General features: G+C 32.6%; 1 protein-coding gene across 1 annotated transcript in view; it reads left to right on the forward strand.

The window, feature by feature from the left end:
- Nucleotides 1-18365, forward strand: part of LOC114333524 (1-acyl-sn-glycerol-3-phosphate acyltransferase alpha) — a 73499-nt gene that overhangs the window by 13040 nt on the left and 42094 nt on the right. The window contains exon 3 of the mRNA XM_028283412.2: nt 14526-14707. Within this exon, the coding sequence (XP_028139213.2) occupies nt 14526-14707 (182 nt within the window). The remainder of the gene's footprint in view (nt 1-14525; nt 14708-18365) is intronic.

Genomic DNA, 18365 nt, shown 5'->3' on the forward strand with positions numbered 1-18365 from the left:
TTTTGCGATTTTCAGAATTGATAAAATATACAGTCTACTCATCTCATTTATTGCATTATTAGCCCAGTAAATGAACGGGAAATTCGGCGATACCGTGTAATTTTCAGGGGCAACTCCGAATTCAGGGGCAACTCCGAATTGCATGAAAATTTGGATTTAGGTTCTATTTACCCTCCACTTCAAAGTTAAAAATGTGCCGTTAGTTGCTTTTACTTGGGGGGTGACAGTCACCCCTTCTCGGGGGTGAAAAAACATACGTTCAAGATAAGACCGGAAATTGATAAATTGACTGATTTTAAGCAACTTTTGTTCTATAAAGTTTTTTACCTAAGTCAATACTTTTCGAGTTATTTGCCATTGAAAATGTTGATTTTTCGACAAAAGAACTACGTTTTCAGACGGTTTTTCGAAAATAACTCAAAAAGTAAATATTTAATCGAAAAAAGTCCTTAGCAAAAGTGTAGCTTATAAAAAACCCAAAAAAATGGTGTATCATTAAGTCTATCAATTAAATAAAAACAAAGTTATAGCTCATGAAAAGTACGTTCTTATTCGTCTAATTCCAAATCGAATATTTCAAGGTGAAATCACCGAATAATTAAGCACTTTTCGGGAAAAACCCATTTAAACTTTTTTAAAGTGTTTATAAAAAGCTTTGTTTTAATTGTTAACAAAAGTTTTAGCATTAAAAATAAGCGAGTTACGCTCAAAATAAAGTTGGTCCTCTTTTTTTGTAAAAAATCATAAAAATCTTGCCGTGTTTTGCTCCCCAAATGAAATTAATCGCTACCGCTTTACAAACAATTTACTTACCTATCTATTTTTAATATGATCTGTCAGTCTCACCGGTTTAAAGTGTTTATTTTTGAAAGGGTTATAATTGAGAAAGCTTGAATGGGTCACTAATCACGAGTGTATGCAAATTTTGAACAGCCATATTTTAACCAATTTTTGTCTCACGGAGAAACAAAATGAAACTAGCATATTTATAATAGGAAAACCTACATTTTTTACTCTTTAAGATTTTTCTTATCACTAATACTTTTTAAGTTATTTTGAAAAAATGAAATTTTTCAAAAATTTTTAGAAATTTTTTTTACTATAAAACCAAATGTTTTCAAAAATAAGCACTTCAAACCAATCAAACTTATAGATCATATAAACAATACACATACAGTTAAAATAGATGGTAAAGCCAAACGATTAATTTCATTTAGGGTGCTAAATCGGGGGAGGTTTTCACGATTTTTTTTACAAAAAAAAGGGGCCAACTTTTTTTTCAGTGTTACTCGTTTATTTTTGATGCTGTAAACTTTTGTAAAAAACAAATAATAAGCTTTTTTTCGATACTTTAAAAATGTTAATAAGGTTTTCCCGAAAAACTCTTCTTTCTTCGGTGAATTCGCGTTGAATTATTCGATTTGGAATTAGACGAATACGAACGTATTTTTCATTAGCTACAACTTTGCTTCTACTCAATTTGTAGACTTTACTGGTACACCATTTTTTTCGTTTTTTTTATAGGCTACACTTTTGCTAAAAATATTTTTTTCGATAAAATATTTACTTTTTGAGTTATTTGGGAAAAACGGTCTGAAAACGTATTTTTTTTTTAAATCCACAAGGAAAAAGTTTTCCTGGAAAATGTTTTTCCTAATCGTATTTTTTTTTTGTCGAAAAATCAACATTTTAAATCGCGAATAACTCGAAAAGTATTGACTTACGTAAAAAACTTTATAGAACAAAAGGTGCTTAAAATAAGTCAATTTATCCATTTCCGGCCTTATTTTAAACACGCGTTTTTCACCCCCCGAGAAGGGGTAAATGGCACCCCCCAAGTAAAAGCAACCAACGGCACAAATTCAACTTTGAAGTGGAGGGTAAGTAGAACGTAAATCCAAATTTTCATGCAATTCGGAGTTGCCCCTGGAAATTACACTCTAAAACGGTCATTTATTGGGCTATATATGTTTTTCCGGGTTCATACAAGTTCAGCATATTCCGTATGTATTATAAAATAGGACATTCTGTATAACATATGTTTAAACCTCATTCAAAGTCATTACTAGATGTAGTATCTGTTCTTGGATTCAATAACCGCGAGTAACAATGGATTGTCATGCTTGTTATTATTTAAAGGTGTATATAAACATTAACTCGGGCGAGAAAGAGATTATGATTATTGTTGTATTTAGCAAGTATTCACGGTTATGATAGGTCGCGTCTTTATTGTAAATAACTTATGGTTGAATAACCGAGAGTTCGATTTAAATATAATATTGTCGAATAAACTGAGTTTTAATTAATTGGGACCAGAAGGCATTAAGATCACACACTTATTTATGACACGTATGTCTATTCTAAAATTCATTTCGATCAAAGACCAAGCGGGAGATTTTTCGCCGGGGCCATCATTTAGTTCCTCAGCCATAATGATAATCCTGGAAAAAATAGTAACGTAGTCATTTTCTTGGCTTTCTACACCGCTGTGTACACACTGTTTAGGTAGTTGCTATCGCACCGAATACTGTTACGTATTGACAGTTCTGACCTACATGACTTCCAATACAAATAGTGAAAAACCAGCTGCCGATTTTCAGGTCCGATTTTATACAAGTCCTAAAACTAGGGAACTGCTACCTTCCCACTCCAAACCGTTGTGAAGACTTTCTTCTCCGCTAAGGATGACGTTGTGGGCTTCATCCGTGACCCTGGATAAGGGACTCTTAGCCGATATTAGTTTCCCGGGTCAGGAAACACCTGGAATCTGCGTCGGTATTAGGTACAGGCATCGATTCACTTCCCTTGATGAGACTGAGTATGAAGGAGTCCCTGCCCGCTGTCGCTGTCTAAGACTTCTTGTACGTCAAAAAATAAAAATCATTGTAAATTGCAAGTGCAAGATAAAAAGTAACTGAAAATCTGCATCAAGTTCCAAATAGGTACATTTAACATTTTACAGAACACTTATGACTATAAAAAGGACTATAACTGATATTTCTGTTAGTTCTTTAATACAATTTTACAAATAATTGTGTGATTTATTAGCCTTGAAGTGGTAAATATACCTATACCCAGTGGCGGTTATCCCTTTAGGTCAATTGGTTAATGACCTCCCTGTAATAATTATACAATCAAACGATTATAATGTAATTATTTCCTTAAAAAAAGAAAATTTTCTGTATTAAAAATGTTCGGAATACAATAGTATCGTTAAAAGTTAAATTTTGCTTTTATTGTATTGACTTTTTAGTCATTTTGTTGTTGTAAAATATAGCGACAAAGATGCCGCCAAAAGATTACCGATAAATAAACATGAAATACGAGCTGTTTGACGGTACCGAAAAGCCAAATTTATCTTTGACTGAAACTACCGCAATATTACTCTTAAACAGCTAAATACGAACATTCACGATGGTCAAGAAATTTATTTGACCTCACTGTGAGAATACAGCACTGGGAATCCGAACGTTCACGAAAATACGCACGTATATGCAAGTTGGTACCAAATCGTGGTCATTGACCGTAGACCGTAGGTATCGTTTTCGTTGTTGAGACGTTGTTGAAGAATCGATTTACTTTTTAAATGCGCATAAAAATGTAAGTTTTATTTATTTTAGGTTTTGAGTTTAAGTAGTTTGTTGATATTCTGGCTGTTATAATTACATATTATATCATACTATTTATCTGATTTATTTGACAATTAGTTAGTGGCGTGCTGGAACTTTTCAAGCGGCCCGGTGATTTTATAGAAAAGCGGCCTCCCATCCTTATTTTACCTTCTATTATCAGAATTTTTGTTTCTTATTTATAAAACAAAAATACTTCTTCTTCTTATATTTGTATAAATATGACTGTCTGTTTTTTAAATGTGCCTCTAGTAAGTTGTCGTTCCATCGTTTTCATGGTCTTCCCACTGATCGTCTTGCTATTGGGGAACTGTCTCTCGCTATCCTTACTACACTATTTATTGTCATTTGGCGTATGAGGTCATTCCATTCTATTCTTCTGTTTCTTATTCCGTTATTAATATTGTCCACCTTGAATCTCCATTGTACATCTGTACTTCTAGCTCTGTGTCCCATAGAGTCTTATCATCGATGTTTCGAAGGGTTTTCATCTCCGCTGTTTCGAGCAATTTTTTGTCCTCTCCGTGTCGGGTCGTGTTTCTGCATTGGTCTGATGACTATTTTGTAAATTCTGCCTTTCATTTCTTTTCCAATATTTTTATTCACTTGATCTTCCACTTCTGTTTCGAGCCTTCCGTAGCTAGATGATGTGATGCCTAGATATTAAAACTCCATCACTTGTTCTATTAGCCCTCCAACTCCAATTTACATGTTATTGGATTTGCTGTTATAACCATGAATTTTGTCTTTTTGGGGGAAATTAACATGTTAAATATTCTGGCGGTTATGTTAAATTGGTGCAGCATACGTTGTTAGAAATGTTTGATCCTGCGAAGAGTTGAGTGCGAAAGCAATAAAGTTGGTGTGATGTGAAAATCAATAAAGCTAAGACAAAAATAATGATGTTCGACAGATTCGACACTATTCAACTAATTAATAACATGTTACAGGAACACCAGATAGTAAACATCTTTGTCTATCTCGGGTCTAGTATAACTGACGATGGTAACTGTGAAGTAGGAGTTCGTAGACGTATTGGTATTGCAAAAAATGCGATGAATCGCCTAACTAAAGTTTGGAAAGACAGATTTATTTCTCAAAATATCAAGATGAGACTGGTGAATGCCGTTGTATTCTCAATATTTCAATACGGGGCAGATACTTGGACTCTTTGAGTGCAAGTGTGGTGCTTTTGAGAGCGGATGCCTTTGAGATGTGTTGCTGGAGAAGAATGCTGCGCATACCTTGGACAGCTCATAGGATAAACGTTTCCATTCTAAACCAACTCGAAATTAAAAGAAGGCTCTCCACAATATATCTGCAACGAATTCTGCAATTCTTCGGTCACGTGGTTCGCATAGGTGACGATAGTTTGGAGATATTAATTGTTTCTGGAAACGTTCCGGGGAGAAGATCAAGAGGACGATCACCAACTAGATGGTCCGATCAAATTAAGAATTCAGCTGGAAAGTCATTCTGCGAAGCTCTTAGAGCAGCTAAATATAGAGAGCAATGGAATAAAATTGTTAGGAATATTGGTGGAAATCACGATCCTAAGTAATGGGGAAACGACAAGCGAGAGAAATACGTTGTAAATCATCTTCACTTTGAGACATTAGTATTGCATCGTCTGGATAGCAGATTTATTTAAGTTGTTTTTCCATTTATAGAAAATATCATAAAATCTATATTATACATAAAATATATATTTTTAATGGATCTATCATCGCCTATTTTAAGATAAACGTTATACACCGTCTGGTTCTGTCCACTCCAAATCGAAGCAAAACCGAAAACATCCAAAAATACTTAACGAACTGTTCCCAGAAACACATATCTGAACAAAATATATACAATTGCTGAGTCGTATTTTGTGTAAAAGTTTGTGTTTATATTATCCGCCGAATAATGCCTATTCATGACTCAATGGAACGTCTTAATATTTTAACCGTTTTGAAATACAGGTGTATAAAACAGACAACTGGAATTAATGCAATATTATTCAAATGGCTCGAACACTATGTATGGAAATAAAATATTTTTGAAATGTTTTAATATCATTCAATTAGAAATTTAAAAAAAATTGTTGCATCTAAAATTTTTTGTGAAAAAAAACTTATTTGACCGGCCTCAAGAGGCCGCGGCCTCTCGGTGATTGCACCGATTCGTTTATATGGCCAGCATGCCACTGCAATTAGTAATGAAGACTTGTTCCTTTTACTTATTTCATATTTACTTGTCAAATAAAGATCCGCTTAAATTTAAACAACATATTGCAAAATAAGTTATAAGAAACCAATACAGATGATGGAATAAGAAATTATTTAAAATGGGATTTGTAGGTCTTGTTTTTCCAAAAAAATCTTGAACCACCGGATATGACCTCCCCCTTCACTTACAGACCAGCCGCCACTGCCTATACCTACGAAGAAAATTTCGGAAGAATTGTAGACCGCTTCTTTCTACGATTTATCAATTCCTTCTTAAAACGGACCATCAATAGGATATCAAATATAATTTGTAGGGGTATATAAAGTTCAACAGCACAATTAAAACATACAAAGGTCACTTAATAAGTAATTAAAAGTGATCAAGTAAACAAAGCTGATCAATTGTGACGAAACTCATGAATTATGCACAACAAATAACGATAATGAACGTTTTGGGACGATTAATTGTTATCACTTGACATGACAAAAAATTAAAATAAGGACATATTTAATCAATTTGACGGTGTGACGTCAGTGAATGTGATAATTTTCACTTTCTTCCGTCGGGTTACGACAATACAGTATTTTTAAATTTACAGTACAGGGAAAGTATCTACATTAATCACAAAAAGTATCACATAATTTTTGAAACAAAAAAAACTTTAAATAATTGATGGATTCGACCGTTACTTGATGGAAGTTCATTTTATCTCACAATAAAACACTGAAAACTTTTGTTTTCTATACTTCCACAAAATTTATTATTTACAACTATGTGACTACAGCTTTTTCGGCAGAGTGCCTTTCTCAAGTGATATAATTTACAATGTGTTTGCCTTTTTAAGTCTCTAACTGAAGAGGTTGAGGAGTGGGGAGCTGTTTGTCTCGAGTTGGTCATTCAGAATTATATCTGTATTTTTCAGTTTATTAATTTCCATAGATTCTAAAAAAGATAGCTTAAGGCCTTTATTTTGGATATGCAGAATTGGATATGCAAATAAAGGCCTTAAGCTATCTTTTTTAGAATCTATGGAAATTAATAAATTGAAAAATACAGATATAATTCTGAATGACCAACTCGAGACAAACAGCTCCCCACTCCTCAACCTCTTCAGTTAGAGACTTAAAAAAACAAACACATTGTAAATTATATCACCAAGGCATAGAGCGCATCACGCTGAGCCTAAGATTTTTGCATTCGATTAGGGTACCACATGGAATCTTATTACCCAGGATTCCATTGTGAAGAGCATTTGGCTAGGATAGTTGTGCCCTCATCGCGCATCAGCGTGCTATGGGGGGGAAAGGGATGGCCTGGGGCATTGAGGCGAGGTAGGGTGATCCCTGTTTACACTCGGGTCAAAACACCTCGCCCCAATGAATTGTTACACCCGAATGTACTCTTTCGAGAGGGTGGACATTCCCACAGGTCGGGTTAAATCAAATTGCTTGCTTGCTTGAATTATATCACTTGAGAAAGGCACTCTGCCGAAACAGCTGTAGTCACATAGTTGTAAATAATAAATTTTGTGGAAGTATAGAAAACAAAAGTTTTCAGTGTTTTATTGTGAGAAAAAAAACTTTAAAAATAATTTTTAATTTTTAGCAGAATGTTGTAGTACTCGTCTATCTTCTGCTTTAGGTGTCTACAAACCCATAACATTTCAAGTTGAAGCGTGTTTTTTCCGAAAAAAAAACAGTAAACAAAACGTTGTTAAAAGAGAATATTTATTTTTAAAAGTTTGTGTTCGAGAATTTGATCTGTGAACTATAGGTCTGTTCCAAGCACCACTCTTCATGCAAAAAGTTTTCATTTAAGGTCGCTACGAAAATCATTACTTTTTAAAATATTTTACAATTTTTACTCTGTGTATAAATGGCATTGTTGAGTAGTAGGGTTGATAGATGTATTTCATCATCATCATCATCATACAACCTCTTCTGTCCACTGCTGGACATAGGTCTCTCCCATTCTTCGCCACTCTTCACGGTTCTGTGCTTCTTGTTGCCATTTCTTGAATATTCGGCTAATGTCGTCCATCCAGCGTGTTGGTGGTCGTCCTCTGCTGCAGGGACGGCCCGTCGGGGTAGGCAAGGTAGGCGCCGCCTACCCTCTTCAAATGTAGTACAATAATATAAATTATTAATATAAATTACTTATTTCAAAATTGTAATTTATAAATTTTGACACAATACCTACAATAAAATAGCAAAAATTATCCAAATTATTTTTAAAAATATCCAAAAAATTTTCTCCGTAGTTATAATTATTGTACGCTCCTTGTAGTATCAGTAGTACTGTATAAGAATCTATATATTCTTCCTGGGTCAGGCACTTGAAAACGTAGCCTGAAATAGAACAACGCCAATACCGAATTGACGTGCGATCTCTCTCTGTTTACGCGAGCAGGCCTGCCACAGGTCTGCTGGTAACGACCGTATTCTACGATTTTGAAAGGGGGCGAATAGGCACAGAGTCTTATAGCCGGACCTTCTCCTCCTATACTGTGGCCGGACCTACAAAATTTTATCAGTTGCTTCTGCTTCTCTTGTGTCTTGTGAAACTGTTTTAAATAATTGTTTTTGATTTTGGCTGTTATTAGTAGGTTAAGTATTGAATAAAACTAGGTAGGACAATTTAAATTTGTTTATGAAAACTGAATAATAAACAGGTAAATTTTATATTAATTTAGTAATAATTCACTAACGACAAATAAATCTGTGAATAGTTATTTGTCAGTCGTCCATTATATTTTTATTGTGTTTCAATACAATTTGGATAATTTAAAATTAAACTGACGAATTGTGTTATTAGATTATATAGATAATTAAAAATTTAAAGCGAGGTTAATTGTTAACTTATCAATTTATTCGAAGAGTAAATTATTATTTGATACATAAATAAAATAAGTAATATTTGACGTTGTTGAAACGTAGGTGTGTTAGTTTTATTGGTGGAAAAACTTTAGTCATCGAATATGAATATTTTAAACGATGTAATATGCAGTTTGATCGAGACGCCTTTTTCAAGGCGCCAAAATCAAGAAAGATCAGAAATTCTTTCAATGGACCGGCCTTTACTAAATTTAACAATTTTATCCACAGATAAGACAAAAGACAATCGACCATTTTCGAGATCGTTTAAAACAATATGGTATGAAAATCATAAATGGCTAAGCGGAAGTTATTTTAAAAATTCACTTTTCTGTTGGCCTTGTCTGTTGCTCTCAAATTTGAAGCAAAATGTTTGGGTGAGTCAGGGATATTCAGATTTGAAAAATTTATCAGCTAGTGTAAAAAAACATGAATCTTCGAAAGAACATTTAAACAATTGCTTAGGTTTAAAACGGTTAGAAAAAAATAAACAAACTATTGACAGTGCTTTAGCTGGACAAATTCTCTATCTAATAGGATATATAATGAAGAAGTTGAAAAAGGTTGAAGAAGTTGAAGAAATTGATGTTACAATTCTGTTAGTAAAACAAGAACTTGCATTTCGCGGTCGTGATGAGAGCAATAATTCTTCAAACATGGGTAATTTTAAAGAAATTTTTAATTTAGTAGTTAAACGCGATCAGGAAATCCAGGATCATGTTAAAAAATAGAAGGGGTGTTCACGGGTTTGTCAAAAACAATACAAAATGATTTAATAGATTGCCTTGCCGATTACGTAAAAAATGAAATTTCAACAGAAATTAATGAAAGTCAATTTTTTTCTATACTAGCGGACGATACTACTGATATAACCGAAAAATCACAGTGTACTTTAACAATCCGTTTTGTTAACAAAGTTGGTCAGGTAACAGAAAGATTTTTAGGGTTTTTTGATGTTAGCGAGAATAGATCTGCAGACGCTCTATATAGTTTAATTTCAAACGTGCCTGAGCCATTTGATTACAAAAATAAATTAATTGCTCCATTTTACGATGGTGCAAGTGTAATGGCTGGCTCTTTAAACGGATTACAATCAAAAATTAAAGTAGACGCTCCAAAAGCAATTTTTACACATTGTTGCGCTCATAGATTACATTTAGTATTGCAAGACGGCTCAAAATGTATTACAAATTGTAGGATATTTTTTGTCGCCTACCCGAAGTATATGTGTAGCCTACCCGCATACTGAGGTCACGAGCCGCCACTGTACTCTGCTGCGTTTGTCTTTTCTTGGGCGCCAGTCAATTAGTTTTCTGGTCCATCTTGAGTCTTTCAGCCGCGCTATGTGATCTGCCCAATTCCATTTCAGCTTGGCTATTCGTTCAACGACATCAGTGATACCTGTTCTTTTCCTTAAGTCTTGGTTCCTTATTTTGTCTTTTTTTGTCACGCCGAGAATCGATCTTTCCATGCGCCTTTGTGCCATTCGCATTTTTAGTGCTGTTGTTTTCGTGAGCGTGAGAGTTTCTGCTCCGTATGTCATAATAGGAAGAACGCATTGGTCGAATGTCTTCCGTTTCATAGCTGTCGGGATGTTGCTCTTAAAGATGTCTCTTAGTGAACCATACGCCGCTCAAGCAAGTGTTATTCGTCGTTGAAATTCGCAAGTCTGATTGTCCTTGCCTATTCTGATTTCATGACCGAGATATATGTACTTTTCTGTCAATTCTACCACTTGATTTTGGATGGTTAGGTGTTCGCTGGGAACTAAATTTGTCATAAATTTGGTTATACTGATGTTCATTTTTAGACCTATTGTTGAAGATACGTTTTCTAATTCTAGTAGCATTTGTTGTGCTTCACCCAGATCTTCGGTAATAAGTACTATATCGTCGGCAAAACGCAGATGATTGAGCATTTCTCCATCTATTTTTATTCCTCTATTTTCCCTCTTTAGCATTTTAAAGGCGTATTCGAGGACCGCTATAAATAATTTAGGTGAAAGAGTGTCGCCCTGTCTCACACCTCGCTTGATATGAATTTCTCTGGTAGTATCATGTAGTTTTACACGTATTGTGGCGTTTTGGTATAATGTTTGCACTAACTTTGTAAACCGGTAATCTATTCTACTATTGTTCAAAGCAGTTATAATGCTGTCTAATTCCACAGTGTCAAAGGCTTTGTGAAAGTCTACGAAGATAAGTACCAGTGGTCTGTTATATTCTATCGACTTTTCTATTAAGGTTTTTACTGTTAGTAGATGATCGTTTGTTCCGAATTTTGAGCGGATATATGTATTTACGTACTTTTAAATGTTAATATTGACAAATAAACAAATGATGAATTTTTAAACTTGGAAAAGCTATCTCGGCAAAAAATGGTTCTAGAAAAATATTTTTTTTTGTCAATGTGTCAAAAATTACAAGGAACACGAATATTTAAAAATCATTTCAAAATTTTTAATCCCAGCGATGTTATTAAAAAAACTCGTTTAAAACAAATTACAACAATTTTCAAATGTCATTTTAGAGGGGAGTTTATTTGAAATTTTGATTTGTCAATGGATTTATCGAAAATATATATAAAGGCAAAAAAATGAGACCTTAAAAACTTAGTACTCTATCGGCAACAACCGCGTTTTTGCAATTGAAAAAATGGTAATTTTTAATAAACAAATCAAATATCTCATAAACTATTATTATATTTATCAACAAATTTTTTTATACTTTATACTGGTACTATAGCGCAACTTTTTATGTAAAACAAAATATTTTATAGTGCCTATTTATAATGCAAATATTTTTTTTGGAAATTTGTTTTTCAATTTGGATTTAAAATTATTTAAATAAATTGAGGGTCAAATTTAATTTAGTAAGTCTTATATAAAATACCGTTTCTTCAGCTTCTCAGAAAAAAATTGTGAAAATCGTAAACAATGATCCCCTCATATGAATCCTATACTTTCTTGAAAATATCTTTTTTTCTACGACCGTTTAATAATATACTCATTATTCGCGATTTTTGAATAGATAATAACACCCATTACTTTACCCGTGAGTAATAATTCATTACTCACGGGCTGAAGTTACTCGCGGGTCATTACTCACGGGTTGAAGTTAGATTCAAGTGGTGCATGGCATTTTAATGTACCTATTAGCAAATAAAATTACTTAAACTTGTTTATTTAATAAAATAATCATTGTAGTTTATGTGAACAATTAAATTTGAAAAATGTTTAAAGGATTTTTAACTTTAACAATGGGTTAGTATATTTTTTACGTTTAAATTTCAACATTTGACATTTTAAGATTGACGTTATTAAAAGGTAAACAATAAACAATCGGTATTAATTTCGTAAAAGGTCTTACGGATATGAAATTCATATCAATGAATTCTGTTTTACTTACTGTTCATTGTACAATAGATTTTAATTGAGAGCACACGTTCTTTTTCATGTAATTGCCTTAAAATATGTCTTATTTTTAAAAGACACCGCCATTCCATGACATAATGACAACTATTTGATTGTTTTATAAGCCCAACGAGTGTAATTCTAACAGTGTTGCCATAGTTATATAAAATATATTTTCTTATGAAAAATAAAATATTTCGTTTTAAATAATGTTAGTAATTGATAATTATATTTTTCTACTAATCCAAATAAAAATGGTCGTAGAAAAAGTATAGTATTCTACTTGCATGTAATGGCTATTACTCACTCTGATGAATTACGACACTCGCCAACGGCTCGTGTCGCAAACTTCATCATCGTGAGTAATAGCCATCATTACATGCTCGTTAAATAATATACTATTATTTTGACCTAAAGTTTGATAAAAAAAGAATGTGTGTGTACTTTTGTCCGCACGTAAGAAGTTATACTTCTACTACATATTATGTAATTTTTAAGACAATACCAAAAATTTTAAAAAATTAAAGAATAAAACGCACACAAACACATTGAGAAATGCCACAAAGAAAAAATTATTTCTGAACGATAATAATTGTTGGCAAAAATTTTAAATACGCATTCTCTGAAAAAAAAAATTATATAACAAATATACGTACAATCATAAAATGGAAAAAAAAATAAAAAAAATAAAAACTTGCATCGGGAATCGAACCCGTGAACTTCATGCTGCTTTGATTCGTAATCGAAGCCTAGACTCACTCGTCCAATCCCACATTATTTCTCATGTGGAAAAATAGGGTAACTGAACGTTTTACTGTTTGACAGTTGTTTTAAATATATATGTAATTAAATTATGTAGCTTAAATCTTGTGGAAGAAAATATTAAATAACAAAACAGTAACAAAACAATATATTAGATGAAAATTGGTAGAACTTTTGTTGGTAATCAAATTAAGTATGTAAATCAAAGCATTACATACCTACTAGATAAATAAATCTACGCCAAAATATCATAATTTAAAAATAAAAATCGGACCTAATTTGGGATTTCTCTCGAAAATTCCCATTCTTGAGAAAATAAATGTATTCCAACCTAATCCAAATGTTTAATTACAATATGATTATAATAAAAACTACTTACCAAATTAGAATGAGTTTTCCTTGTCCAAAATAGTCCAAAAGTCCAAAAATATAGATATATGAAAACTATTTAAAAAGGCAGTATAACTATTAACTAACTTTGTTTCTTTTCACACAAATTTCAAAACGCAACAACCATAAATAATCAAACTACACTAGGTTCGCTTTCAAGATGCAGTAGAAAATAAACAAACCAAGACACTTTAAATGCTACTAGGAGCACTTCCGATTCATAATTTACAATGTATAAACTTTGGAAATCATGATTTGGAATGTACAATGTATATACATTGTAAATTATGATCCGGTTGTGCTCCTAGTGGCATTTAACGTGTCTTGGTTTGTTTATTTCTATTTCTACTGCATCTTGAAAGCGAACCTAGTGTACAGCTGTGCCACAGCTGCCATTTGGAATAATTTTTGACATGTCATTTGAACATCCAATCAGAACAAAGTTATAATGCGCATGCGCCGGGCTGATAGGTTTTAGCATATAAAAATTCACCCTCTATCGCCGGTAAAGAAGTATAACTTCAAAAATTTATTCCAACCTGTACGGAATTACATTTTGATTTTATTTTATTTTATTGGTCTACATGTATTGCGGGGCAGTTCAAAGCCTGGCGGTTTCTGATCGATACAGGCCATTTGGTGTACTTCCTGTGGTGAGTCACTCTCCTATTGTCTTCTCTAGCCGTTGTTGGAGCTGAAATGTTCCTGATGTAAGGAGGTGACCTTTAATAATGGAGGATATCTAGAGAGCAGTCTATTCATTTCGATATCAAGCTGGTCAGGGTGGATGGGTAGTATGTAGATTGTAGATGGTTAGCCTGAATTTTTCTATATTATCTGAGGAGAGAATGACTTCTTCGTAGTTTGGACGGTGGGATGTGACTCAGAATGGGAAGCCAATAGTTCGGTGTTGGTCTGATTGTACTGAAATCATTCCCATTGTGTGTGTTAATTTGATGTAAATAATCTTCGTGTGTTTGCTATTGAGCCATACCGGGGAGGTATATTCAGCTGCCAAGTATACAAGTCACAAGTCCGAGAGCGGAAGATCTGAGTAAGGAGGTTGAGCAAACCCATGTGGTGCCACATAATTTTTGGAGTATATTATTTGGAGTTTTTAGTTTTGGTACCTTCCGCTTTGTAGATGTTCTTTAAAACTTAACGTTCTGTCAAGAATTACTACAAGATATGTTGATGTTGTTATGAGTATTGATTACTGAATTACATATAGGTTTCTTTCCGTTCCAGGCATGTTTCAATTTTGGCGGGTGATGGACAAATGCACCGTCATCGCCAAAAAGGAGCTACTTTATACCGGACCTTTTGGCCTGGCGGCTTATTTGTGCGGTCTCATTTTCATACCTCGGGTGCACGCCGAGAGAGCAAAGACCATCATGAACGAAGCTGCTCAAAAAATTAAGACTGATAAGGTAAGTGATTGTTGATAATTTACCTGCTTAATTAGTTGATTTAGTACGCCAATGGTTTAGATTTTATTTTTTTTTGTCACATTTGTCACACTAAGTAATTAATATAATATAAACACATAAATAACATGAAATTAAAAGGATTCTCTTGTGAATATCAGTTGTAATTATTAATTTATTACTATGGTTTATTCCATTTCGGAAAGGGTAGATAACGTTTCGTTGTATTTTGTGGATAATAAATGTGCCAATATGACAGCTCAGCAATTTAATGAACAACATCAAGATAAATAGGACAGTAGGAAGTATGTTTTTGAGTTAAACAATTTCAAGAAGCCGGAAATGTAGTACGTTCTTTTAAGGGAAAATATTGCAAAACCTCTAAATTTTAGAGAACCGCTTGGATTGACATGAAATTTGGCATACACATAGCTAACAAGTCAAAGAAAAAAAGTGATTTTGTGCCAATGTGTGCTTTTGCACTAGGGGTGAGTTTCACCCCCTTTTGGGGGTGAAAAATATATGTTCTAAATAAATCCGGAAATGGATGAAATGACTAATTCTAAGCAACTTTGGTTCTAAAAAGTTTTTCACCAAGTTAATACTTTTCGAGTTATTTGCGAGTGAATATGTTAATTTTTCTACAAAATAACCACGTTTTCAGACGGTTTTTCGCAAATAACTCAAAAAGTATTTGGTCGAAAAAAAAAATTCTTATCAAAAATATAGCACGTAAAAAAGTGAAAAACATGGTGCATATATTAGGTCACTATACCTAGGAGAAGCAGAGTTATAGCTAATGAAAAATATGTGCATATTAGTCAAATTCCAAATCGAATATTTTAACGTGCCATAACCAAAAAACTTATTTGAGGAAAACTCATTTTAACTTTTTTAAAGTGTTTAAAAAATGCTTATTTTTGTTTTTTTAAAAAAATTTTTAGCATCAAAAGTAAACAAGTTACGTTCAAAATAAAGTTGGTCCCTTTTTTTTTGGTAAGAAGAAAATTGCCCCCTAATTAGCATTTCAAATGAACTTAATTGTTACCACTTCACAAGTTTTTTACTCGCGTATGTATTGATCATATGATCTGTAAGTTTCATCGGTTCAAAGAGCTAATTTTTGAAAGAGCTGTAGTTAAAAGGACTTGAACGACTCACTTATCACGAGTGTATGCAAATTTAGAAACACCGAATCTTAACCAATTTTCGTCTTACAAAAAAACATAAGAATACAAAAAAAGTAGAATTAAAGAATTACAAAAACATTTATTTACACAAAAATACGAATTTACAAATATGTACAAATACAAATACAAATAGTTTTTTAGTCATCTTCCAGTATACGAACCGGTTTTGTGGTATTATACATACATTGAAAATTATCCATAAGCGGACTAGTCGAAAAATCGTTTTATAAACATAGCTCCTTCATTTTTGGCGATAAAAAGTTTTTTCAAAAATGACTTTGTAAGATTTTTAAAGAGTTATAAGACTGTGTAAACTAAATTCCGTAAGATCCCTTAGTTTTTAATCAGGGTGGGTTTAAAGGGCTCGAATAAGGGTTTTAACCCTCGTAAATAGAGGTTTTAAACAGCTATATCTCGCTAACTGTTCACTGTAGTGAAAATCTATGCACAGGTGAATTTTAGTTATTAAAAAAGCTTCAATTTAGTAGTCTATCATTTTTTTCGTATATCCAGTATTTTCTGAGATATTTTGAAGTAAAAGGTGAAAAATGGGAAATTGCAAAAAATTAATTTTTCTTTAAACTCCAATTTTTCTAAAATTAGGCCTTTTATATAGGTCAAACTTCTTGGGTGTATTGATAATACAAATATAAAAGGAATTACAGAAAGGTGAAGACCAATTTTTAATTAGGAGGGTAGTTAGGGGGTTGTTTTCACTGATTTTTTCATAGCGAGAAGCAGGTACCGACCTTTTTTGATCATAAGTCGCTTAATTTTCAGGCTAGAAACTTTTTATTATTATTTTTTGAAAGGTCTAACTGTATACTTGAAAAAAGATTATTTAAGTTTCCCTCGAAAAATGCAAAGTTTTTCCGTTATTTGGCTTTGAATATTTCAAATTATGCATTTGACGAAAAAAGCTAACTTTTAACATGCCGTATCTCGGTTTGTATTGGTCTTAAAGATATTACAGAAAAAGAATTTGGTTTATGTTACTAATAGATACCATTTTGATATCTACAGTTTTTTTATTAAATGCATATTTTTCGAGGTATTTTCAAAAAACCCTCTATAAAAGTCGATTTTTTCGTCGAAAAACTGTTACTTTCAAGCGCGAATAACTCGAAAAATATTAGTTTTACGAAGAAAATGTAAAAAACATTTTTTTCTTAGAATCACTTTTTACATCGATTTACATGGTTAAAATTTCATAAAAGATTCCCGCCCCCGAGATGGGGTGGCAACCACCCCCAAGGTTTTAGCGTACAGCGGTACGATATAGAAAATCATCCTTGGACTATTCCCTACTTTCTGTGAACATTTCAAGTAAATCCATGCTGGACGAAAAAATTGCGAGCCAAAATGCTTCATTTCCTCGACTAATTCTGCTTTTTTTAGCTATTCGTCAATATTTAGACCAAAATTTTTCACGACATTGGATTGGGAGGAGAGGAGAGGCAGGTAGAATAGTTGTTTGTTTCGTTAATGTGATGACGACAAAGTCTTCTTGTATGATCCTACCGAAAATCAAATGAATACTATTCAAACGCGCAAAATATACAATAATTACGTCAATACCAGCAGGTTTTACTAATTAAAATTTATAATAGATCCCCGTTTGGCAATAAATTAATTATTTATTGATAAAAACAGCTTATTAAATCATTTAATGAATTAGATATCACTTTAATCATCATTAAAATTCTGGTTCTTTTTTAAAAAATGTTATCATTATTTTCATCCTGACAGAGATTAATCCTGGCAGAATTAAATCTCATTCGCCGCAGCAACTTAGGTACACCTCTAATAGCCCGATCAAAGAACAATCTGACCCCAAAAAAAAAATAAAGAAAGGATGAAAATTTGGGAATAGGTAGTTGAAATTGTCTATTATTATACAGGGTGTCTGCGTAACTTGGAACCATATGGGAAACTTTTTTAATATCAATTTTACGAAAAAAAGTCATTCTTTATAAAGTGCTCTGCATAGTATAAAACCTAAGATGCAATCATCAGATATCAAATTTTGTCAACAGTATACGAGGTATGTCAAAAAAGATGAATTTCGCTCAAGAGCAAACTACCTTTATATTTCAAAATATAAAAAATTTTATTATGAAAAGTTATTTGTAATTAAAAACCATATTCAAATGTGCAATAACAGCCCTCTACTTGAAAAAAAATTCTGAAATTTTCCTAAATTACCGATTCCGAAGACATCATTTTTATTTATTAGACATGTAATAACTATTTTATTAATAATTTTAGGAAAAAAAGGTATTCTTCATAAAAATCTGTGCATGGTCTAAACCTCAAGATGCAACCATCAGTTATCCAAGTTTGTTAATTTTATACGAGGTGTGTCAAATAATATGAATTTAGAAAGAATTCTTTCTAAATTCTCTCTAAATTCATATTATTTGACACACCTCGTATAAAATTAACAAACTTGGATAACTGATGGTTGCATC

The sequence above is a fragment of the Diabrotica virgifera genome, chromosome 5 (assembly GCF_917563875.1).
Source record: "Diabrotica virgifera virgifera chromosome 5, PGI_DIABVI_V3a".
NCBI classification, from domain to species: domain Eukaryota; kingdom Metazoa; phylum Arthropoda; class Insecta; order Coleoptera; family Chrysomelidae; genus Diabrotica; species Diabrotica virgifera.